This window comes from Haplochromis burtoni, unplaced genomic scaffold, assembly GCF_018398535.1.
Source record: "Haplochromis burtoni strain Fernald_Lab_line unplaced genomic scaffold, NCSU_Asbu1 Contig_19, whole genome shotgun sequence".
Taxonomy (NCBI): Eukaryota; Metazoa; Chordata; class Actinopteri; order Cichliformes; family Cichlidae; genus Haplochromis; species Haplochromis burtoni.
In genome coordinates, this window is record NW_024582380.1 from 3,145,585 (window position 1) to 3,170,292 (window position 24,708).

The following is a 24,708-nucleotide window of genomic DNA, read 5'->3' on the forward strand; positions in this document are numbered from 1 at the left end:
GTTACTATCTTCTTCCCTTTTTGAGTGGAGAGTTTATTTTTTTTACCATTATATATATATATAATAAAAAATATTTCTTTCTCTTTTTGCATTCCACTCATATTCAACCCTATTTTCCACATTTCTTCTCTCTCTCTTACATCTATCCCATCTCTCTCTCTTTTTCTCACTCTCTCTCTCTCCATCTCCCCCTCCCTCCCTCCTTGGCCCCAGGGACGGACTGCTGATAGACTGTGTACACCAGCTGCCCAGGGGCTATTTTTAAGGAGCATTTGTCCTTCTCTTTCCCTCTGGAGACTGACTCAACCCAACAACATCTCGTCCGTGCACATTCACATGTGCACACAAACACACACAGGCATTAACACATGCACTCATTAGCCCATGAGCATGCATGCCCCACACTTTTTTCCTTTCGCACACATCCTCCGTCCAAGGGCATTCTGTAAATGTAGGGGCAGCTTGTAGAGCTGTAGCCTACTGCTTAACTGCACAGGAGCCCAGGCGCTCCCCAACCAGCCTCAGAGGGCTCATAAAGCTTCCCTCCTCCCAGGGCCTGGCTAATATTCTCCCTTGTTCTAACCCTGCCTTACAATAGTTTGTAAAACAATACTGTAAAACACTGTTGCCGACTATTGCGTCAGGCTGCTTTCATCACTAAACCCACAGCAGCCAATAGAAGCCCTTGAATAATGCATACAGGAAGTCGGAAGATTCAAGTTCTATGGCGCCTGGCGTACTGCAGCTTAACATTGCTGTTGTATGTCTTATTTGACCCTGCTGTCCTATCATTTATGCAAATAAAAAGTGATATTTAAAGCTGAAAAATACAGCAAAAATAGTAGTTGGGTCTGTAGTCACTGGAAGACGGCATGAATAATGTCATCAGTCTGCTTACTCCAAAAACAGTCCTAAAAAATCCAAAAATGATTTCAATTCCCATTTGTAACCTTGGTAATAATTGTAAAGGAATTTGTTAACAAGCTACTAAATCATGTTCAAAGCGTAAAATCTAGGCTGTGAACCTTGCTTTTGTGTTGTGTTCAACCACTCCTGCTCAAAGCGAATGTAAAAGATAAAATGAATCCTCAAACAACTGCTCCAGCAACCTCGTTAAGACATTATTTACTTTCATCGTTAGCCAAAGAAGAGGACACTAAAAATCTGTCAGCAGCCTGAAACGCCTGCTCGAGTGTCTGAGCACTGTTTAATTGTGCCATTTATCAGCCAAAAAAGCCTACACACTCATAAATAAACACAATGCCTGTGCTAAGGAATTATAAAAATGTCACGCCAAGCCCACAAGTGAGGCCAGCGTTGATGCATATTAAGCGATTTAGTCAGTGAAGGAGTGGAGCAAAAAAATATGATGGTTAATTTAAGAGTCATTAAAATTGTATGAATGTGCATTGCGCCTGCTTAGAGTGGGATTTTCTCTGATCGGTAACGAAGAGGGAGAAAGAGCAATACAGGCTGCCACACAATGTGGTGTATAAACCCGCTGATTGACCATGGAAGAGACAAGCAAACCTGAGAGAAGAGGTCCAATCAATGTTTCTGGAAACAGGGAGACAGGCGGGTGGGGGGCATGTGTGGGTGCAAGTATGCATATTTATGTATACTTACATGCAAGTGTGCACTGTTTTGCCTGTATATGTTTACAAGCTTGTGTTTCATGCATATTGAAGCGCATGCTTGTGTGCGTGTTTGTGTGTGCGCATGTGTGCAAAGAGACTGTGTGCTTCCCTCATTTGAGGAAAGACAATGTTCTACATTCCACAGGGGAACAGAGTCATTACCGAAGCAGGAACTCAAGCCTGGAGGCCACGGCTCTGCATGTAGTGTGAATAGATCGAGCTAGTTTCTCGCTGAGACGTGCTGTAGAACACTCGCTCCGCCATTACCAGTGCCCCGCAGTTCAAACCTCACTCCCACCTTATTTCAGCTGGGGAAAAAAAGAAAAAGTTGACAAAAACAAACAAGTATCTCACCGTGGCACCTCTGAGGTGGTTTTATCGTTGCTTTACATGCAAATACTAACTAAATCATTTGCATTTCATGTAAAATGACTGTTTAGTGGACATTTTGGAGATGGCATGCAGATCTAAACAGTCTGATTCACCATGAAGCAGAGCTTCTTTGGCCTGGCCTCTGAGGGATATGTTGGCTCTGAAGCCCTCTGCTGCCCTCTGTTGGCAGCTTAATCTCAATCCTAACCACCATTCATTCACACACAGTGTAGGTGAAGATGGACATATGGCAGCTGCCTGTCAATAAATAACAGGTATGGGAATGACTCTTTGTTCTCACACTCCACTTTTGTCCGTTTCCCTCCTGACATAAAGCAGACTCTGGGTTAATTTCCCACGTTGCTGATACACTCAGGTCGTTAGCATGCCCCACAGGAAACTATTGTTGCCTCATAATAGACAGTAATCAGAGGTGAGGTCTGATAACGCCTGCTGTCACCTGATGCTCCGTCTGGTTGCTTTTCTCATCCTCTTTTCTTCTCAGTTTCTTATAGCATGAGGACCAGATGCTGTTTGATGCAGTCTACTCACACTTACAGATCTATTCTAAATGTACATTTCACAGCAATTTGTAGGTTTTTTTCACCCCTTTTTTCTCCTGTACTCTTAGCCACTTAATTAGGTGTGACATATCTGGGTTGCGATAACCCTATAACACATCTATACGATGCTGAATCTCTTTTGATAACACAAATACACGCATATGCACACACACTTTTAAAAGAAATGTCTGTTTCTTTCTAAACCTATCAGTGAACTTCTTTTCTTACATTTATCCAACTTTAGGACCTTTTCCTTCTTTGGTCCAGATCCCATTATGCATTTTCGAAACTAACTCTAGCACCAACACCTGGTCCAGGACCTTGCAGTCATAAACATTGTTGTAGACTTTCAGTGCCCTCACAGTATAGGCACAATAGCGTTGATTTTGATTGACACCACGGGTGATGTGCAGAAAAAAAATGAATATTTACAGTATTAGTATTAGTCATGGTAAAAATTCCAGTCACATCACATACATACGCTTAAACCACCCTTGATCTATAAACAGACTGAGAATGAAGGGCCTTGATTGGCTGAGAGAATGATTGACAGTTGAACGAGTGGAACCTTTGAATGTGGAACTCAAAGGGAAGATGGGAAGTGTGTTTGTGCAGGTCCCAAGGGGGGAAAAGCCTGGATTTCACACACACACACACACACACACATGCGTTCATGCATGCATGCGCACACACATATACACACAAATGCACACACATTGTGATCTTGCTCTACTTTGGGCTGTGCTCCACATGAAAGCATAGATGCTTCCTGCTGTTTGAGACGAGCTGTGTGTAGCACTGCAAAAGAACATACAGGTCTGTATATACATGTAGACGGACAGGTCTGCGTGGAGACCAGAGCAGGTGAGATTGTATCCATCTTGTGCTTTGTGGAATATCTCTCTTCCTTTACCTCTCTCCATGTCTGTTTTTTTTTCTTTTTTATATATTTTTTATTTATTTTTTATTTGCCTCTTCCTTCTTCTTTTTCGTCCTCTTCTGCTTCTTTTTTCTTCCTTTTATTCTTCTCCTTCTTCCTCTCCTCTTCTTTTTCTTCTTCTTCTGCATGTCCCCAGAGAGTAAAGTAAATGAATTTCCTTCTTCCTTCTTCAGATCAAACAGCAAATATCATTTCTTCTGTCAGTTTCTTTTCCTTACTTTTTTTAAAGAGATTTTTTTTTAATCTGGAAATTTAAACGAAATACAAGCATAAAAAATTCCAGGTTTCGTTGTAATCATATTTTTCATGCTCCTGACTAATCACTCCCTCAAAAAAAAAAAAGCGAATATAGAAAGAGAATGTATCATTGTGTTCTACAAATGGCACTCCACAAATGTGGAGGCACTGTGCCCTTGACTATCCCCCTGCTGAAAGTAAGTCTTAGCCAATTAACAACGTCTTCCACTAGGTCTACATGTGCACACGCAAACACACATGTGCGTGCACTCAAACACACCCAAACCTCGCAGCTCATGGGACTAAACCTCATTAACTGCTCTGAGACAGACACTCTCTCTTTAATCAATCCTTTTCTAAGACTGCGTGCGCACAGAGGAGCGTTGACAATACAACGTGCAAATGCACACTCGCACACAAACACATATACTTGGGAAGGGGGGGGCTTAGATACATTCACACACTGGTCTCCCAGAGAGAAAAACATGGTCATTTGCCAGGGTGATTCAACTCTAAAACACCCTAATTACATCGACAAAGCCACTTTGTTTTGGTGCTGGATGAAATGTGAATGATTTTGCATATTATTATTATGCCTCTGAAATATTAACCAACCCCAAGGGAGTTTATCTGCTCTTTTAAATATATGCAAATTATTTTATTTTGGTTTGGTTTGTTTCCAATGACTTTTGTGAATTGTGTTTGGATAATTAAATGAGTGCGTGCAGATGTAGAATCGCAGGCAGTACCTACATGATATGATGATCCGCCAGATTAGCATACAAATTAGGAATGTTGCACCTCGACTGCTAATCGACTAACTTTTGTTTTCACTGTAACCTTGACCTATTTGAAACATCCACCCAGTGCTTCACCAACCGAGAGGGAATGTAAACACTGCTCCCCCGGCTTATGAATTGATAAGGCTCGTTTGATATTGTCCTTCATCCCAAACACTCCTCGTTTCACGTGTGTCAAGCTCCTTCAAATATGACTTGGCCTTCTATCTCGCAAATTCGCGTAGCTCCGCTGGACTGATGCTGTGCAGGAGATTTACTGCGAGCACTACAGGTACTGTGGCTTTCAAATGACGTATTGGACCTGGAAGAGTTGATGTGCAGAGCGCCAACATTTCAGCTCTGTCTTACCTCACTGATTGCCTTGTGAATCCCTGATGGGTTCCGCTTCGTACATAATCATTTCCCTAACATGGGATAATTTGATTCTATTACTCTAACAACAGCGCAAACAAATTGCCTACGTAATTTATTGTGCCAATAATAGCAAAAACAGATGTGGTAATGGCACTGCAGTTTTCCAACCCCACATTTATATGGACTTAAACCAAACTGCATATAATTGTTAAAATACATTTATGAACACCCACCCAACATTTTCATTGCCCAAACATGTCTAATTATGGTTTGGCAAAAAGGGGGTGATCTCCAGCCCCCGTTTCTTAATTCTTTTATACTTTTACACAGCTTTCAAAACTCCCCCTAGGTCTGTTTTTTCCACAACTTCCCCCATCAGTTCCACAGATTCCTCTCTCCTTGTCCGAGTCGATTCCTGGTTAAAGGTTCAAGAGGCAAAACAACCTCAGATATGCTGTCTTTACTGTATCTCAATCCTCTACAATAGGCCTTGCCTCTTGCTCTCCTCTGCACGCTCTACCTCTCCTTTCACTGGTGTTCTTTATGCCCTCTAAAGCCCTCTGCTCTGTCCCATTTCTCCCATTGCCTCGGGTCCTTTTTGACACCACTGGCATGTTAATGGCCCAATCAGAGCCACTGTCCTTGAGACTCTCACTTTGGCTCATTTTCATACACCTCACCACCCCACCTCCCCTCTCAGATTTATAACCTCTGCTGCTTACTGCTCCAGATGTTTTGTTCTGTTTTTTACTCTCTGTAATTGCTAATTCAATCTGGCTGTAAAGGAGCAGATGCTCTCAGAACTCGAGCATACCTGTGTGGGTTTCACTCTGTGTGTGTCTGCGTGCGTATGTGTGCGCGAATGCTTTCCTGCCCGTGTTTAAAGCAACACGATCGACTCTAACACCCCTGACTCATAAACATAACCCCCTCACAATTACGCCTAGCTCACTTATTCTTGCAGGGAGAATAAGACAACAGCGGTTTTAACTCGCACACAATTGCACACTGGCATCAACTTCCATTACACCCTGCATTACTGTCACCCTTAAATCACCACTGCTGAGGTTATGCTGGTTTAGCAGGACTGACAAGTTGGCTTTGGAGGTCTAAACTGCGGTGGGAGCCTTCTCATCAGCCTCCTTGTATTTATTTATTTTTTATCATCTTCCATCCTTTTTCTCACCAGAGAAAGTGGCAATCCACTCCGGTTTAGAGAGAAAAATAAACAGACTGGTTATCCGCAGGAATGCGAATGCTACTCTCGTCCCATTAGGAACATCTGCGAGTGTGGCTTGAGATCACAGCGGGTTGTCTGTACGACTTTGAACATGTGACAAGCGGCCTCATTGTTTAAGCATATTCAATACCTACACACTGTGCCAGATACGCTCTGTGCACTTGCATAACATATCTATGAAGGGCACACATATTTACAACACATTTACATGAAAGCAAAGACCCACATAAAAGCGCACACCCATCATTCCTTGCTCACATACCCACACACACACACACACACACACACACACACACACACACATGAACACCACTGTGGACCTGTCATGTGTCATGCAGACAGGGGTCAGATACTGTGTGATGTGTGTGGGGGTTATATCGCTTGGGAAAAAGGACTAAAGATCTTACCGGGGCTGCAAGAGGGCCAACAATAACAGCCTGAAATATAACAGCAGCAAAAGAACCCTCGCAGTGACAGGAGGAAAGCCGGGCCCCAAGCCAAGCGACTCCACAGATCAGAAACTCTTCCACGGGGCACAGAGATGGGCAGGATCACTAATTCATTGCTAATGTGCAAAACAAAGAACATTGTTTTATAATGACACTGTAAAACAGCAAAAGAAAAAGAGCGCCAAGTGTTTCGGCAGATTGGAAGCACATGTTTGAGAAGGAAGAATAATGGCAGAGCTGTGCAAGTTTTTCTGCGCGCATTCCCAGTTCAAGATGATGCTCTGACCACATTTGTCATGGGAACTTCAGCCATGTAAACACACAGCCTTGACTCCCAGTGGTTGCACCGACTGACACACACACATATGCACACACACACTTGAACAGCGCCGAGCACACTCACCCGTGTGCAACACACAAGCATTCTCCAGTACCAGAAAAGTCAGAGTGCCCCCTAGTGCTGCTTGCTTTACCATTACCATGTGTTTGTCTTCCCCAGTATTTCATCTCCTAAAACTCACAAGTCGTTAGTGACAACTTGGTCTCAGTAGACCAAATTGATGATCAACTGAGGAGCAAGATGATGAATAGAAGACATGGTTACAAAATATGAAATATCAAGAAAGGGTTTCCTTTCTTTCTTTCTTTCTTTTTTTTAACATATCCAAAGAAAGAATGTCTACACAGATTCTTGCAAAATATGTTTTTTTTCCCTTTCTTTTTTGAACTTTGAGTCTGTGCAAAGCTTTCTTTGGCATCACCTCTCAGCCATGAATAATGCTCAAGATTATACTTTTACAATTAAGTCTTCTGCCAGTACCTTTTTCTCTCCCTGTGCCGCACAGCATTGCACTGTTTTCACAACAAAATTCTCAAACACTCACATTCACCCCTTCACACGGGATTCTGATCTTTAAGGACACGGGGCTTTTTCAATCAAAGCTTTGATTGAATACTTTGCCATCCTCAGCACTTACACAAACGCAAATACACACCAGTTGTTGACAGAGAATGTCTCGAGCAACATCATTTACCACTTAGGCCCCTCCCCGAGGACCGTGCCATTCCTAATGCGAGCCAGATAGTTTGATAGCCCTGGTTTCTGTCGAGAAGTGCACGTCAATCAACAGCTCGTGTCAACGTCACCAAGGCAAAGTGTTTCTGAAAGATCTTTTTACTGAGTGCCTTTCTAGCCATCCCTTTCCCACCACACCCTACACGCAGTCACACACACACAAACAAAAACACACTCAACACATGCACAAACATACACACAGCCATTTCCATCTCAGCAATCACTTCTTCTAGAGTTCTCCTTTTTCGGACGTGTAACAGTAATTGAGGTTTTTCCCTTGGGTGCAGTGCATTCTGGGCCGTTAAGTGCTGTTTCTTGTTTTTTTTTTCTCAAATGGGTTGTATTTTGGCTATTGTGTTGTTTCTTTCTGCTTTCCTATAGAAGTGTAAGCAGTGGGCCATATTTACATGTATCATTAGAGAATAGAAGCCCTGTCGATTGCGGGGCATGAGTGGGTTTATCTTGCCCCGTGGAATATCAATCAATACGACAAAGAGGCTTAACACTTTTTGTACACGCCCAGTCACTGGAGAATCAAGAAAAATAAAGATGTTTCAGATAAAATGACTACTGCCAATCATTTAATTCATCCCAAATAAAAATGACCCTCTGGAATACATATACAGGTAACTCATGAGCCAATCGTGTCTATTAAATATAATACACAGTCTTTCAAGGGTGTTCACTTGCTATGCTGACCTCCCTGCACTCCACATAAGGCCTGGTTTGAGTACACTCCGTGACCTTTCTGCACGTTGATGACGTTGTCCGTCCAGAAGAGGGAGTGATTGATCTGGATTGACACAAACAGCCAGTGCCCTGCCTGGCCTGTCACACAGCATCACTGGGTCACTGTAGCATGCCTGAATGCCAGATGAGGAGGGATGGTGAACACATGGGGTGGTGACCCGCTGTCTGTGATGCAGCCCATAGTTTGGGGGAAGCTGGAGTTCATCTGGACAAAGAAGAGCACCCATTCCAATAGTGCAGGAAGCTGTGTGAAGTCAAAGCCAAAGAATTTTGCTATGAAATAACAAACTGAGGAAAACGTGTTATAGAAATGGTAACTCTAGACAGTATAACATTGTATTTTGGAGATGTGTGATAGCATAAAATATCTAATACTGAACAATATATTCAAAGATCTCTTACATCCAGTTTTATCTTCATGTTTGTTTTTGAGTTTGTTTTTTTAAGGAACTGAAATTGTTTAGTTCTCAGTGCTCTCTAATAGGAAAAAAACCCTTTTGTCACTACTATGGCAACACTGGCCTAATGCAGCATAATGCATCTTGTCTCAACTTCCTGTGAACCTTAATGACTATAAGCTGAAAGCACAAGTGATATAGAAGAACACATCTTTATAGCAGGAATGTCAAACTAATTTTATACAGCCCACTTTCAGTCAATGTAAAGAAGTATACCTATACAGTTTGGACAGTTCTTATACATGATAAAGAAATACTGCTGTAGCAACAAGGAAATCTGTTAGCATGATTCTTTGGGCTTAAACTGTAAAAAATAAATGTGTTTTTAAAAAGAAGTTCTGGTAGCTCATTGCTCAGACTGCCCTGTAATTATTAAAGTTTTTGTTAATTCACAAAAAAAATGTGTGTGACTCAGAAAACCCCCCCATAAACATTTCTATAGTAGATCGAAAAATACTGCTGGCTTCCAGTGTGACCCCTCAGGCTCCTAGTAGATGCAGACATGTTATCAATTTGAAAATCAAAGGTGACTTTTTTACTGAGTTATCATATTCACAAGGTTTTCAGAAAACTTTACCAGTGGCCTTGACCTTGAGCTCAAGATCACCAGGATTCAAATTTGCCGAAGACTTTTAGTAGATGCACCTATGGTATGAATGTGAAAATCCTAGGTGACTTCCTTCTTGAGTTATGGCATTCAGAAATTTTTCAGAAAACCTGATCTCTGACTTTCACTGGGAGTCAAACTTGTCCGCAAGCTTTATTAGATGCGCCTATGGTATGAATTTCTACATCACCTTGTTCTCAAGTTATCGCATTCACAAATTTTGGCATCCACTTCACCCACCTGGCTGACAACAATACCCTGTCAGGCTTGTTACAGCTGATGGGTAAGAATTGTTATTTAATTGTTTTTCTGTTACTTAATTACTTTGGTGTAGTATGAATGGTGATTATGGGGTAGGTCTTTATTAGTAGAAAAAGCTGTAAAAGTTGTGAAAATACAGTTAAAAGTCTAAAATGTATATCTATATATACTCTCTTTTTTCAAAGAGAATATCAGCAGAATTCCGGCTGATTTGTTGGCCCAATTCTGGCCCCTGGACCTTATGTTTGACATCACTAATCTATTGCGTAAATCAGAATTACTATAAGTACTTTATATGGGGTCTTAGTGTGTTTTACTTGTTATGTTTTGTTTTTTAGCTTTACTGTTTAATTTAACAATTTTTCAAATTCAGTGAGAGGTCCTTATTCTAAAAATATGTCTACGTCCTAGAACGTTTTTCCCATTATTTAAATATCCCCATAGTCATTAATAGATGTGAATAATTTGCGAAAGCTCTTTCTCTAACTTTATATAAAGGTTAATGTAATCATGTATCAAGGTGGTGTCCGAATACATGCTATAAACTACAACTCCAATCCTGCTTTACGCAGTTTTGATGACGTTGCACGGGCATTTCCCATAGTAACCTTTCCTGTCTGCTTGCTGGTGCGTTTGCGCCTCCTGTCTTGAAAGCGAGGTGAAGAATAGTTTACTTTCCAGAGTTCAAGGTTTGGTGTCGGTGTTCGTTTGGAGTAAAGGCTTTTGCCGAGGCGTTAAGCCCCCTTTCTCAGAGCCAACATGCTGAACATGTGGAAAGTTAGGGAGTTGGTTGACAAAGCGTGAGTATCTTCTTATCACAGTACGGCTGTAACGAGTTATTTGTGCTTGTAGTTTACCTGTTTGAAAGAGACACGTACCCAAAACTTTGACGTCACGTCATTCTTTACAAGTTAGCTAGCCTGTATGCTACTAGCGAATTAGTTAACTGACTTTTACAAACACCATACTTCTTGTTTTAAGTGTGGGTGTCTTGTTTTTCTTACAGTTCTTCTTGCCTTGTCGTTCAGCTAAACTGTAACTAAAATGATATGGTGTGACTGCGCTTGTCATTTGTTCGTTTTCTCCGAAAGCGCATGCTAACCTGCTTGGCTAACAAGCTAATTATGTAGCCTGTTGACTGGGTGGGTAGCTAGCTGACCAGGCTAGCCAGCTAAGCTAGTTTGACAGCTCCCAGGCTGAATAATTAAACAATGGGTGTTTTTGGAGTTATGTGAAACAGACTTGTCGTCCAACCCCTGTTTAGCTGCTACTGCCTGGAAATACATTTTAATTAATTAATTTAAGGTAGAAGTGCTTTACGATCGTCTTGACACTTGTAGCTAAGTTACACACGACGTTGTGGTAGTTGCACGAGAGCCCTTGAGTTGTAAGTTAAATTGTTCGTCGTTAAATTGTTCGTCGTTAAGTTACAATACAACAATTGTCTAGATTGTTGTAGATTTTCCACCAGCGTCACGCTAGCATACACATAAATACATAAATTAACACATCGTGTTAGTTTTAAAATAAAAACACACCCTTAAAAAACAACTACCTTTACACTTTTGGCTTACAATCATGTTGGTGGCAACTAGTTCCCAGTAAACGTAAGTGTGTGTTAAGAAGTTTGACCACAACTTACGACAGTTGTTATTTGAGTTGGCTTTACTGTTATTGAGGGTGCTTTATGTTTTTATTTATTTTTCTACTTAAAAGAGCCACTACAGAGTATTTATTAATGAGTGACCAGTCATCTGCTGGGGTTTGTAACTTGTTGGTGGATGTTAAGCTTTCTCCCTCTCTCTCTCCCTCTCTCTCTTTTGTTTGCTTCCGGTGCATTTTTGCATAGTTTGATGGGAGTGTTGGTCAAAGCTTCCATGGCAGTAATTTATTACCTAGCTTTATCAAAGAGCAAGCCAACACCTTTGTTCAGCACATTTGTTCTCCTTTGGCTGCTGGTTTATTTTCAGCTGATGTCTGTACTCTGAAGCTTTTGTAGGCTATTGCACGATTTTCTTAAAAATGTATTTTTATTTTTTGTTCTTTCAAGGGCTTAGTGGCTTATTGTGCACAGTCAGACAATAGTGTGTTAAGTCTATCCAAGAATGCAATCCTGTGGATGCACTTGACTCCCCTCTGTGTGTGACCTTTTGCAGCATGTTTTGCTTTTGTTGGAGCGAGTCAGACAAAGAAGGCAATATTTACTTTACAAAATTTAGCTCAGTAATTCCACATTTGAAAGAACTTAAGTCTCAATTGAGATAAAGGAGACGAGATATAGATGTATAAAGATGCCGCAACTTGTAAAAACAGTGGTCATGACGTGCCAGACATTCATTCATCTACACACCCACCCACCCAGAAGCATGTAAATTATTTACTAAACTTAATGTTATATAGATCACACTATCCTGCAGTATTGTATAAATACTGTATATTGTTGCATATATTTATTTTCTGATGCATCTACACCATTTTTATTTTAACTTATAATATAAAGCAATTTGAATTGACAGACTAAAAGAGAGATTATTTTTATGCCTGAATGAGTGTGCCTTCATTCTAATCTGGCTTTATTTGAAATACTGGGTGGTGTAAGAGCTCGTGTCTTGAGACCTTTGAAATTGGGAACTTGTTGACTTGTTTTCATAAAGTGTCAATAAATGCTGAGTCATTAAGACTGATTGTTGCATTCTTCCTCTGATTAATCAGAGGGTTTTATGTGCATTTTTTTTTTGTTAAATATAATGAGTAAAATGCTGATTTGTTTTTCTTATTTTTTTTAAACTTTTGTAATGAGTAAAGTTAACACTAATATAAGAACTAAAGTGCAGTTGCAATGAAGAGCAAGGGAAATGCTTCAGCAGTATAGCAGCGGAAATATGTGTGATTGTGTGTCACTGAGAGTATCACAGCTTCCGTTTTATCTAGCTGATATCTAGAACAGCAGCAACCTCTGTGTGAAGATAAGCAGTTGCATCAGTGCCTTTTATTTTTTGTCTGTCATTCATGCATGGCAGGTTAGCATTTTCCCTAACTAGCTAGAGAAATTCTGGATATATAAAGTTATAACTACACATGGAGTAACCAGAATCCTTTGAAAACTCTTGGATATAGAATGTTTGAATGTCTGTCTGGGACTTCTCAGCAAATGTTGACTGTGATCCATGGTTGGGCCCAGAGGCTTATTTTAATTAGCTGTGAAAGGACTCTGGCGTGGTAATTTTCAAATACTTTTCATGGCTTAAGCCACATTTTACAAAAGAGAGTATGTTGTCAGAGTTGTAACCATACCCTGCAACTTTTAGCAATGCAGTCTGCCTGAAAACCACAGAGAGGGTGTATCCTTGTTAACAATATGGCATCAAATCAGTGTTGCTCTGTCAGGCGCTGTGCTGTTTATTGCTGATGTGGCAGTAGTGAAGGAGGAGGTTGTAGAAATTTCAAATTGCTTATTTGCCTTGCCACATTTTATTGCTAAAGTTGCAGCAGGGCCTGCTTACTTATTTTAAAGATGATGCCTGTATGATTATTGATCATAGTTCTGCGGTTCTGTAACAAACAAGTTTATGTAAGTTAATACTCTAAATCTGAATAAGGTCTCAGGTTGTGGTTCAGTTTTACGTTGCATATACAATTTGGGATAGTGGCTATACTGCTTCCCTTAATGCAAACACTGCAGGAATTGTCTGGATAACCAGTTTATCCAGTTATGACTGAATAGATGCCAAATGACATGTTAAATTAAATCCCCTTACACAAACGGCGATTAGTCAAATAAAGATGCAAAATCTCAATTAAAAAACACAAGGATACCATTGTCAAATAATGCACAGCAGGTGATGTAAATAGAAATTACAGAAGCAGAAATGAACTTTATAAAAGGTAAAGAAGAACTTTATAAAGTCCTTTGCTTTTTTCAAGATTTTGGTGGAACCCTTATACACACTGAAGCTAAGATGTGATATTTTTTTCTTTCCCTTACAGAATGCTGGCTATATTTTTAAGTAGAAACAAGATTTGTAGACTCTAATCCTGGATAAATATAAGGCAGAGTTTGATTAGCCTTTGTTAGTTCTGTACTGATTGTGATTGCGTTTTTTTACTTCTTTAGTCTTTTATAATATATGAAGTCCTATATATTTGGAACACAGATTTTAGCCTGAAATGCTTAGAGAGATTCATTGTTTTGATTTCTTCCCATTTGAGTCTCTGATTCCTGTTGTACTAGTTTCTAACTAGAGATCAAAATCAGTCAGCAACTCTTGTTTTATTCATCGCCATTTTAGCTTGCATGTATGTGTTTACACTGAACGCATTGTGCATTTGCCTGTGTGGTCAGCTGTTTTAGGTTTTGACAAGGAGTTATGAAAACATGTGATCCTTTTGTTCTTTTAGCCTTTAAAAGGGCACTTGTGGTTGGCTTAAGCATCTTTAAGTCTCTGATTTTATATGATTTTTGTACTGTCATTCATGTTGGTCTTGCTGGGCTGAGGTGCAGGTGCATACTTTGAGCAGAAATGACAAATAAAATGTATTATCATTGAAGTTTGTTTTTGTTTGTTATTATAGAACCAATGTGGTGATGAACTACTCCGAGGTGGAGTCTAAGGTGAGAGAAGCTACCAATGATGACCCCTGGGGACCATCAGGACAGCTGATGAGTGAAATTTCTAGGTAAGGTTTGTTGTTTATTTCATTTATGTTTTACTGAAAAGCACCCACTGTAAATAAAAAGAAAACCTTACATCCCTTTATCTGCATTTCCATGAACATTATTTTTAAAGATCAGGCTTCTATGACAAATCCAGCTCCTACTGGATTTTAAGCCTCCTCGCTCATCAAAACAGGAAACAGGGCTTCTTTGAAAGTCAGCAGAACGTTTCTGAATAAACAACCATAAACAATTATAGTTTAAAAGTTAAGCTGTAAATTACCTGCATCTGAATGTCTAAGAACTCCCGTGAACTACCTCTGATGTGTCTTACGTGACTTTCTTTAAGTGCAGAAAGCTTTGTCAAAAACGTATGAGCCCCGAAGTTATGAGTGACACAGAAGTTTCTAATGACTCATTTAGAAGCTGTTTTTACAAAAAATGGTTTTTGATGTTCAAGCGTCCCGTTTGACCTCAAGTCTTTTCCTGCACAGAACTGCAAACAATGAGAATATTAAACCCCCAAGTGTTCATTTTTGATTATTTATCATATTCAAAGTGGACATCAGTGTTTGAGTTCATCTGGCTTTTACTGTTCATGCTTTCTTCTTATGCAACTATGCATACACAGATATGCTTAATTGCAGATATGCTTTTTTTTTTTTTAAACATGAAAGTAAAAAGTCTAATTCCCCCCCCCACCCCTCCGTTTTTTGTTTGTTTTTTTTATAAACAGAGCCACCTTCATGTATGAACAGTTCCCAGAGGTGATGAACATGCTGTGGGCCCGCATGCTGCGGGACAACAAAAAGAACTGGAGGAGAGTCTACAAGGTCTGCCTCAGTGCTGTTGTAACATGACACAAACGCATGTTCTTGCATTAATTGTGAAACAAGGCTTGAAGACCTAAGTGCTGAGAACATTTTTCATTATGTGGAACACTTTGGACTTGCTAAACTAAAATTAATAGATTTGATTTAACTTTAAAGGCCTTTCTCCTTACTTTTAGCAATAATCGGGTATCAGCAAGAACTTTAAGATTGGGTTAAGCTTTTTTACAAATAACCTACTGATGGATTTCACTCAGCAAGAGATGTGAAGACAAACCACATTGTTTGAAACACTGTAATTGAGAGTAAACGAAAGTCTGACACAAGAATCACAACTTGAACAAACTGGGTTAACTCCAAACTTGAAGTTAAAAATAAAATCTTAAATCTTTTTTTTAAATTTCCCATTTTGTTTTTTTCTTCCCCCCCTCCCTTCAGTCTCTATTATTGCTAGCCCATCTCATCAGGAACGGGTCTGAAAGGGTTGTGACTAGTGCCAGAGAACATCTGTATGACTTGAGATCACTAGAAAGCTACCATTTTGTAGGTAAGGTATCATTCTGGTCTTTTTTTTTTCTTTTTTTTAAATTTAGATCTTAGATGGCTAGACATTTTGTTTGCTGAATGTTGTTGTAATGAGGTGAAAAGTTCTGTATCAACAACAGCTTTAATGTGGGCTGCAATGAGAGGAAGGAGGCCCTAAGCAGTGCTTAGTCCAGAAACTCTTAGCATACTACTGTAAAGCTGCTTTCAGTGGCCCAAACCATGTGTGTATTTTAGACTTTGTTTAGAAGGACACAATAATTATTATTCTTTGTCTGTGTCTGGATTTTGTGTATTACTGTTGTAATTTAATCAGTTTTGTTATTCTTTCTCCTTAAATTGCTACCCTTAGATGAGAATGGGAAGGACCAAGGTGTGAATGTACGTCAGAAGGTGAAGGAGATGGTGGAGTTTGTTCAGGATGATGACAGGCTTAGGGAAGAACGGAAAAAGGCAAAGAAGAATAAAGACAAATACATTGGTGTATCCTCTGACAGCATGGGACACAGAGGCTACTGTAAGTCCACAGATGTGCACATTTTGTAAATAGAGGTGTTGGGAAAAGAGCAGCTGGAACTGATGTGATTACTTTTTGGTGCGGAAGTATAACCTGATATCCTATGATGTCCAACTCATGTTTGCTTCTCTTTTTCCACTAATAGCGGGGGACAGGTATGACTCTGGTGATAGAAAGTGGGATGATGACTGGGAGAAAAAAGGGCCATTCCCCTTCAGTGATAAGCTGGGGGAAATCAGTGACAAAATTGGCACCACCATTGATGACACCATAAACAAGTTTAGAAAGAAGGACCGAGACGACTCGCCAGATCGATTCAGGTAGGATGCAGCCTCCGATCTGATGCAAGGAAACTAAACACAAAAGGAAAGTTTCTTGTTGCTATTTAGGACAAAGACATTTGAAGATGTGATCACAGAGCTTTGTGTGTTTCTTGATGGGTTTCTTGAATGTGTACAATGATTGTGTCTGGTCACCTTACCTCTCATGTTGTTTTTGTCCCTAGTGACAACGAGGAGGACAGGGGTCGATCATCTCACAATGGCCAGCAAAGAAAGGAGTTCAAAGATGAAGAGGAGACTGTTACCACAAGAAGTCTACAGATTGTCCAAGCAACAGAGACGACAGCAACACGGAAGAGAGGAGGGCTGCCATCCAAGAAAGTAGATCTTGGGGCCGCAGCCCATTACACAGGAGACAAGAGCCCAGATACCACCGCCAAACAGGTAGCAATAGCGCTCTTCAACAAATGAAATGAGAGAAGATTTTATTGATATGAGGCTGGTTATGTTTACTCTGAGTCTTGATGTTACGTCCCCACTTAAAAGCTAGGCGATGAGGGTGGGGGACAGTAACAGTTAGATCCAGGTGGAATGAAAAGAACGCCAGGCAGAGGTACTTAATATAAAATAGATCTTTATTTTAGGCAAACACCTCAATAATCATATAAATGGCCACAACAAAAGGAGACAGCACCGCTGCTTTAATGAGAAATCAGGGAGGTCAACCCAAAGTGGTAATGACCACTTCAACAAAGAAAGCAATAATAAGGCTTCAACAGAAAGAGACAGCAACGCTGCTAGCAAACAATATCCAGGCAGGCCACACAAACTAATGAAGGCCGCCGTCACTCATGGGCAATCACTGCTCAGTTAAACACTACTCACAAAGAGCCACACGCAGCAGGCTGTTCCACACCTAAGCCAGTAGCACACTCTGACCAGCACAGAGGAAATCCACCAGAAACCTCTCCAGTCCTCTTCCACACTGCTCTTCTCCAGCTTATATCACCCCTGAGGGTAATTGGTTGTAACGAGAGCAGATGAGCAGCAGGTGTGACCTAAGGAGAAGGCAGGGGCAGAGAGAGACAAGGGGAGGGGCCAGAACAAAGGAGGAGGAGGAGGAGGAGGAGGAGAAGAAAACACCACGCCCACACAAGGGCAGTATGGGGAGGCCCAGCTAGGGCCGTAACACTTGAGTTTTTAGCTTTCTTATTTTATTTTTTGGTTGTTTTAATTCCAGATGCAGCCAGCCGCAGCCCCTCAGCCAACCAATGCTGCCCTTGCTGATCTACTGATGGTGGACACAACACCTAGTCAGCCTGCTGCCACAGGTATAATGTCACTAAGTTTGAGAAACCTTTTGTGAAGCACACTTATAACCCTTCTTATGAGAAGATTGATGAGACTATTATCAGTAAAAAAAAAAAAAAAATTTCCAGTAGACAAATTGGACAGGATCCTTAAAGAAACTGATGGTCTCTGCCCAAAATGAAAAATACCTTCCAGTCACTGCAATTGTGACATACCAGTAAATCCAGGACTAACCGTTTTAGTTCAGCGTTACAGTACCACAAAGAAAAAAACTCCAGAGTAGCTGCACGAACACACTAGACTCTACTGAAAGTGTGGTGCCCAGCTGCTGATAGCAGCTTCCCATTTTTTGGGGACAGCAGGAGGAGGGAGTTGATGTATAGGAACTAAGTGCACCAGATGTTTTTGGAGGAGTCCCTAGGGAATGGAGAGGGCAGAAGCACTGAACAGATGTTTGGTCCCCTCCACCTATTCACTGCTTCCCCCTCCCCTCCCTCCTACACTTCTGACACTAAGGGAATGCTAACTATGGTGGAATGACACCTGGAGCTCACTTGTTTTAAATTTATTTCTGTTTCTCAATGCAGGCCTGATCGGTGGATTTGCCGACTTCTCCTCACCTGCTGCCTCTGCTGGACTGTCCTCGGGTTGGTTTTAAAAGTTTTTGGAGTGTGTGTGTGTGTGTTGTTGGTGTGTGTGTGTGTGTGTTGTTGGTGTGTGTGTGTGTTGTTGGTGTGTGTGTGTGTGTGTGTGTGTGTTGTTGGTGTGTGTGTGCATGTCTATGCTGTCCTGTTGCAACCATACCACTAGAATATTCAGAGGGATTCTGGGAGGGAGCCCTGGCCATATGGAGCCTGCTACCTGCTCTGCATAATAAGAACAGACACACATCAACTCCTGTTATGGATGACAAGGAGATGGGGACAGAGGAAGAAGTTGGTGGGGGTGGAGAAGGATGAGAGAGACTGAGAGAGGGAGAGAGACATTAGGCCAGGCCAGTTCAATAAAAATTTAAAAAGAGCCATCAGTGGTCACTGAGAATGTCCTCAAAAACATAACCTCTTAGTTAAGATTTAGCTTTCTATTGTTTACTGTCAGGCTCAGATTTGTGATTTTGCTGAATCATATATTTGCACGGCTCACAGTACAAATATCACTGTTTCGATGGCAAATAAAGACACTCATGCAGCTGTCTGTTTTTTGTTTTTGTTGTTTTTCTGCCTTTCTCGTTGCAGCAGCACAACCCTCTAACCCCAATGGAGACTTTGGAGAATGGAATGCTTTTCCTGGAGGTCAGATGCCAGCATCTGCTCAGACTGGCAACATGAGTGGAAATGACCTTTTTGCACCCATGAATGCAGGTCCTTCTGTTGCCACCCCAACTGCTGCCCCAGCCCCAGCTTCAGGCTCTGGTCTTGCCTCAGCAAACCTGTTTGACTTGATGGGGCCAACACAGTCTCTCACCTCCTCTCAGAGCCTCAGCTTTAGCATGAGCAACACACAGAGTATGAGCACCACGGTCCTACCCCAGTCTAAGTCACAGGTATGCATGATTGCACTCATTCATACACACATCCTTGTTAAATTATTGATTGTTCTACATATCATTACAAGACTCCTATCGGGTGTAAATAGAATACAGGTGGAATCAAAATCTCTTGGGTCACAGACTCTTAGGCTTCATGGATACAGAGCTAGAGAATGGATTAGTGTGTGGTATATAAAGCATAGCATGAGATATGAGACATTGCTAGCTCCAATAGTAAGTTCGAGTGATTAGATCTGGATTTTCCTCAGCAATATTTTTAGATCTTGTCAATGCCGAATCTGAATTAAGCATGTTTTTGTGAATTCAAAATGTGTACCTTTTATCGTACCACATGCTTGTTTGCTCTTGGCCTAGAAATTCAAATGCTGTGCAAAATTTCTTTCACATGCTGTTTATAATAGATTAATTCCAGATGTGACAAGCTAGATAACTATTATCACTAAGGGTCAAATACTTCCATTTATCCTCTTACTCCCACTTTTTAACATTGCACCTTGACCTCCTTGTGTGATGGAGACATACTTCATGTGATTGAAAGACAAAGGACAAGCGGGATGGTGGAGAGTTAATGTGCAGCCACTCCAGATGCTCATCTTCCCCTGAGACTTTCCATAACCACCCACTCCTCATTTTACTGACACCGAATGAGAAAAATGAGATTTGAGTCACAAAAACATTAAAAGTCCAAGGAAAGTTCACATATGTTGACTGTATCTTCATGTAAAAAGGGTGTTGACCTACTTTAAAGGGGGGAAAACATTCACCTCTTCCATTTCCTCTATTTATTTTAAATGATATGTTTTTATTGAGTTAAGAAAGAGACTCGGGTAGATTTCCCTCTGTCGAGGTTAAGTGGGTCATGCTAAAGGTTTAGATGCTTGAATAATGAAGTAAAAACTGCATCTCTTAATTTTTTTTATGAATTTGGCACAAATGAGCTCTTTTTCTAACATTTTGCCTGCTTGTTTATCTGTGCTAGCCCCTCCAGACAATGGGGGGTCCTCTTCAACCACAGCCCATGCAGTCTCTCCAGCCTGTTCAGCAGGGAGTGTCATCTCAAGGTGCAGGAGCCAAAGCATCCCTTCCATCCACCTGGTCAGATCACTCTGTTAACATCAGCCTGGACTTCCTAGGCCCTGGAATGCAGCCCCCCAAACCAGCCCAGCCCAGTCTCAACACTCTCCAACAAGGTGAGAGGATTAGTACTTCAGATCTGACATGAATGGCAACAACCTCACAGTCCAGGTTCTGGCTTAAGTCTTTTTAAAATTTGAATTTCTCTTTTGTTATTTCCAGGCAACCAGGCACCCGGCAACATGCTCTCCCAGGGATTTTCCAATATGAGTCTGGGACCTACAGCTGCCCGACCTCCTGTTAATCCCATGATGCACCCTGGTGCTGGCATGGGGATGGGGATGGGAATGGGCATGGCCCCCAATCAGGGCATGATGGGAATGGGGATGAACATGGGGATGCATCAAGGTGGGATGAACATGGGGATGCATCAAGGTGGGATGAACATGGGGATGCCACAGGGAGGTATGACCATGGGGATGCCTGGTGGGATGGGGATGAACCCTGCGATGGCCCAGCAGCCCAAACAAGATGCTTTTGCTGACTTTGGAAATTTTGGAAAGTGATGGAACTGGAGAGCAAAGATTATAAGAGGAGCAGTGGCAGTCTCCCTCTCCGTCCACTGGTGAAGGATTGTTAAGAGCTGCAAACAAAGAGTACTTGAATGTCAATAATGTCAACTATCATAATACCAACACCCTGCAATCTCTTTTTTTATAGTAATATGATTTGGATCTAAATGAATGAGTGTGTGCGTGCGTTTGAACGAATGATCTGTCAGGTCTGGGTTCATGGTCAGGCACTCTGATGATGGTGTGCCTTGTAGGTTAGTTGTATATCAGTGAGCAGGAAGAAGAAAGTGCCACTGAGAGAATGTCAGGGGGATTTGCTTTATAACCTCAATCAAATGAAATCACCAGAATTGCAAAAAAACACGACTAGCTGCGTTTGTTTTCCTTTTTTCCTTTTGCTATATAATGTCGATAACTTGATGAATCATGAATTTCGATAGCTTGATCTGCCATTTTTAACTTCCTAACAAACATTGAAGGATGTCAGGTTACCTCTTTCTTTTTTCTTTAATGTCATCGTTCTTCCTTCAACGTGTAAATAGAAATCTGAAGCCCTAACAATAAGTTATGAAGCTCATATATGAGAGGCAGTGACAATGTGAAGAATTGTATCATGTAGACCAAATCTGATATGAATTAAGAACTATAACAAAGCACATTGACACCTTCTCTTTGTACATAAGTATCCAGACTTCAAATGTGCCTGCAGCTGGAGTAATTAATTATTTGCAGTGAACGCTATCAATTGAATTTGAGGAGTTGCACCTGCAAGACCATGAATTTGCCTTTCTTATTGGTATATAGCTATATTTTTCTTCTGATAATTATAATCAGTTAGCATCCAAATGAGATAATCAGTAGGTAGAAAAGCCTTATACAGGAGTAGAGTGCCTGAAAGACCTTTGCCTTTTCTCTTCAGTCAACCTCTTTGAAGGCGACAATGTGACTGCAGTGTTGAAAATAGCTGCGAGGATGGAGTTTTTGTGCTTGGTACAAATATGCCTGTGCCTCAAGCCAAGTGTACTGTCTGTACAGATGGCGGATGCAGTTGTTTCACTAGTTCTCTTTGTTCATCTGATTCAACTTTTTTTTTTCTTGTTTGTTTGTGTTTGTTTTCAATCTATTAAGGCCAGTGAGAACTTCAGAGCTACAAGACACCAAGATAAATTCATTCAAACCTCAAGTGTTGATTCAGACTGTTAAGATTGTAAAATGCAGCTGTCTGTTAGATGTTCATCAGTGCATTTTGGTACACGACACCTTCCATGTTGATTAATGTTGCACATTAAAGCAGGAGTCCTGAAAAGATTTTCTGTCATAGCCACCATCAGTCCGAGTCTGTGTGTTTAGTGACTTATCAGGTACAGATAATTGTGTGAGAGGAAGCACTAACCTGCCATGTTTCAGATCAGCATGTTGGTTGGATTGCATTTGTGTCATCGGGTAGCACATCATGAACAGTCCCATCCAGCTGTATGCCACTTTCGTTATGCTATAGATGTACACAACATTGCACTTCAGTGGTTCAAGTGCCTGCCGGTGGTTGCCTCCTGATCCTTGTGATGAGTGATAGATAATCAAAATTGAATCTTGACTGCCTGACATTTTTGGTGTGTCGACGCTGAGATAAATAATTCACTGACCAGAGGAGAAGGCGGTGGATTCTGCAGCCTCAGGAGGATTTAAGTTGTGTTTTTCTACTCTCAACCCTCCTCTCAAGGGCTCATAAGGCTGAGCACACTAACACATAGTAGCCTTGCATCGGTGTCTGAAGCATTAAAATGACCAAAATCTGTTTGCTGTTTTTTGTTTTTTTGTTTTTTTTTTCCTATTATATACATATATATATATCCGTAGAGGTTTGTTTTACGCATTTTCTTTTCTACTTTAAATCCTCTTGGTCCTCTCAAAAATGGGATTGTTGAAACACTAGTATATGCAAATGTAAGATCATGGAAATCCTTCTAGAAAATGAAATTTTGCATTATTCCCATTTTGATTTGATTTACACATCAAGATTCTTTATCTACAACATTAAACAGTTGATTGAAATTTGCTAATGGTGTGTGTTATTTGGTGTGTTGTGTCATTAGCCTCATTCAAAACTGCTTCAAGCAGCAAAAGTGAAGCATCTGCACTTGGCTTGGAAATTACATTTACTTGATGGGAGTTTAATTTGTGCCAGTAACGAGACGGTGTTCAAAAGGCCGTCTGTAAATCAAAGAGAAAAGTTACGCGCTGCCAGATGTATTATAGCTCAGGTAGATCCCCCCCCCCAGCATTTTCTTTTTGCCGGCCAGTCACAAGGACTCCTGTACCACTTCAAATCTTTATTATGGATCTCTTATAACACTGAAATAATGTTAAAAAGGTCTTTCAAAGTTACCTGACCATTTTCAGAGGAATGTTATTTTTGCCTCTTGTGGTCAACAAGCAACTTCACAAATAATCAGTATAAAATTAATTTTTTAAACACAGTTTGAGAATTTATTTTTTGCACCAACAAGGTGATTTTCACAGATCTATAGGTGAAAACCTGACATATCGCAGCATAGTGTGTCCTTAAAAATTTTAAAATGAGAAAACTGCTCAAGTGGAGGACAAAAGGAGTGGAACTAAACTATAGATTAACAGTATCTGAAAGTCATGTCCTTAAAAACTAAAGAAGTCTGAACTCTTATGCAAGCAGTCCTCTGAAGCGTAGAAGTGGTCATACCAAATATTTACCTTAACGCTTGTTATAATTGTGCAAACTCTGATTTGCCTTGCATATTGTAACCCTGTATGTTTGCACGTTTGAATAAACCTGTTTCCAGGTTTCTTAGCAATATATAAAGAAATGAGGTGACTCAAGACTTTTGCACAGGACTGTATTTCAATTGTTAATCCAAACTTAACAGTTATAACTCTAGCTCTAATTTTAGCCAGTGAGTTTATCACTTTTTGATCATTCAGCTTGTCCATTATTGCTGATTAAGTAACTTTTCTTGTGAAACCAGTTGTGGTCCACGTAGGTCTTTAATTAACTGTACTTCTGTGTTTTCTGATAAGTTGAGCTAATTCCAATTTACCCGCCGGGTCCTGCAAAGGTAGCCCAGGCTGAAAAAACACTGATTATAGAACACAAGAGAATAAATCAAGAAAGCAACGAGCCAGCTGCAGCTCCTGAGCTCAACACATGCTTTGAACCTTTTGCACTTTCAGACTATCGGGACTTAAGGAATGCAACAAAATCCTTTTGGTGTTACAGTTAGGGAAGCGCTGGATTCTTTTATTTGTCAAATTTATAGTCTCTCCCAGTGCAAGTGATGGCCTCATTACTCTGGTATAACACACACAAGAGACAGATGTTGCAGTTGTTGCCACAATTAGACCACACAATCAGTACTGTGCTCTGCTCACACTGCATCAGGGATTGTTGGAACACACTTTTGTGACAAACACAGCTTGCATTAAACAATTGACCCCATTTTTTCCCTCTCTGGAGAGGCCTTTTAAATGGGCTACACTAATAATATTCTGATACATTATATGAAAAGTAACGTTATATACAGTAAATGAATAAAAGCTCACCTTACTCATAGAACATGCCCCACTTATGACATAAAATATATGGAAAGAGGGTCAGTCTCTA

The 24,708-nt window shown here is 40.7% G+C and overlaps 1 protein-coding gene and 1 long non-coding RNA gene across 3 annotated transcripts; one reads left to right on the forward strand and one right to left on the reverse strand.

Moving 5' to 3' along the window:
- Positions 1 to 8,235: 8,235 nt before the first annotated feature.
- LOC121814117 lies at positions 8,236 to 11,641 on the reverse strand. The gene is made up of 2 exons (XR_006054096.1): positions 10,601 to 11,641; positions 8,236 to 8,661 (listed from the first exon to the last, which is right to left on the reverse strand). It is a non-coding gene; the product is annotated as an uncharacterized LOC121814117 (long non-coding RNA).
- On the forward strand, positions 10,340 to 23,126 carry clint1a (clathrin interactor 1a). 2 transcript variants are annotated; one of them, XM_005916435.3, is made up of 12 exons: positions 10,340 to 10,543; positions 14,316 to 14,420; positions 15,134 to 15,230; positions 15,666 to 15,774; positions 16,123 to 16,287; positions 16,433 to 16,607; positions 16,793 to 17,012; positions 17,809 to 17,899; positions 18,467 to 18,526; positions 19,118 to 19,422; positions 20,408 to 20,618; positions 20,725 to 23,126. In XM_005916435.3, the coding sequence occupies exons 1-12, from the start codon at positions 10,503 to 10,505 to the stop codon at positions 21,066 to 21,068; spliced, it is 1,923 nt and encodes a 640-aa protein (XP_005916497.3). In that variant the 5' UTR covers positions 10,340 to 10,502; the 3' UTR covers positions 21,069 to 23,126. The 2 variants fall into 2 exon arrangements, with proteins under 2 accessions (XP_005916497.3, XP_005916496.3); XM_005916434.3 differs by having other exon boundaries at positions 10,341 to 10,543; positions 19,115 to 19,422.
- The last annotated feature ends 1,582 nt before the right edge of the window (positions 23,127 to 24,708 follow it).

Excerpts from the sequence above, each read along its gene's own strand:
- clint1a (XM_005916434.3), top strand. The coding sequence starts at position 10,503 with ATGCTGAACATGTGGAAAGTTAGGGAGTTGGTTGACAAAGC. Across the intron at positions 17,900-18,466 it reads TAGTCAGCCTGCTGCCACAG|GCCTGATCGGTGGATTTGCC; the intron begins GTATAATGTCAC and ends TTCTCAATGCAG. Across the intron at positions 18,527-19,114 it reads CTCTGCTGGACTGTCCTCGG|CAGCACAACCCTCTAACCCC; the intron begins GTTGGTTTTAAA and ends TTCTCGTTGCAG.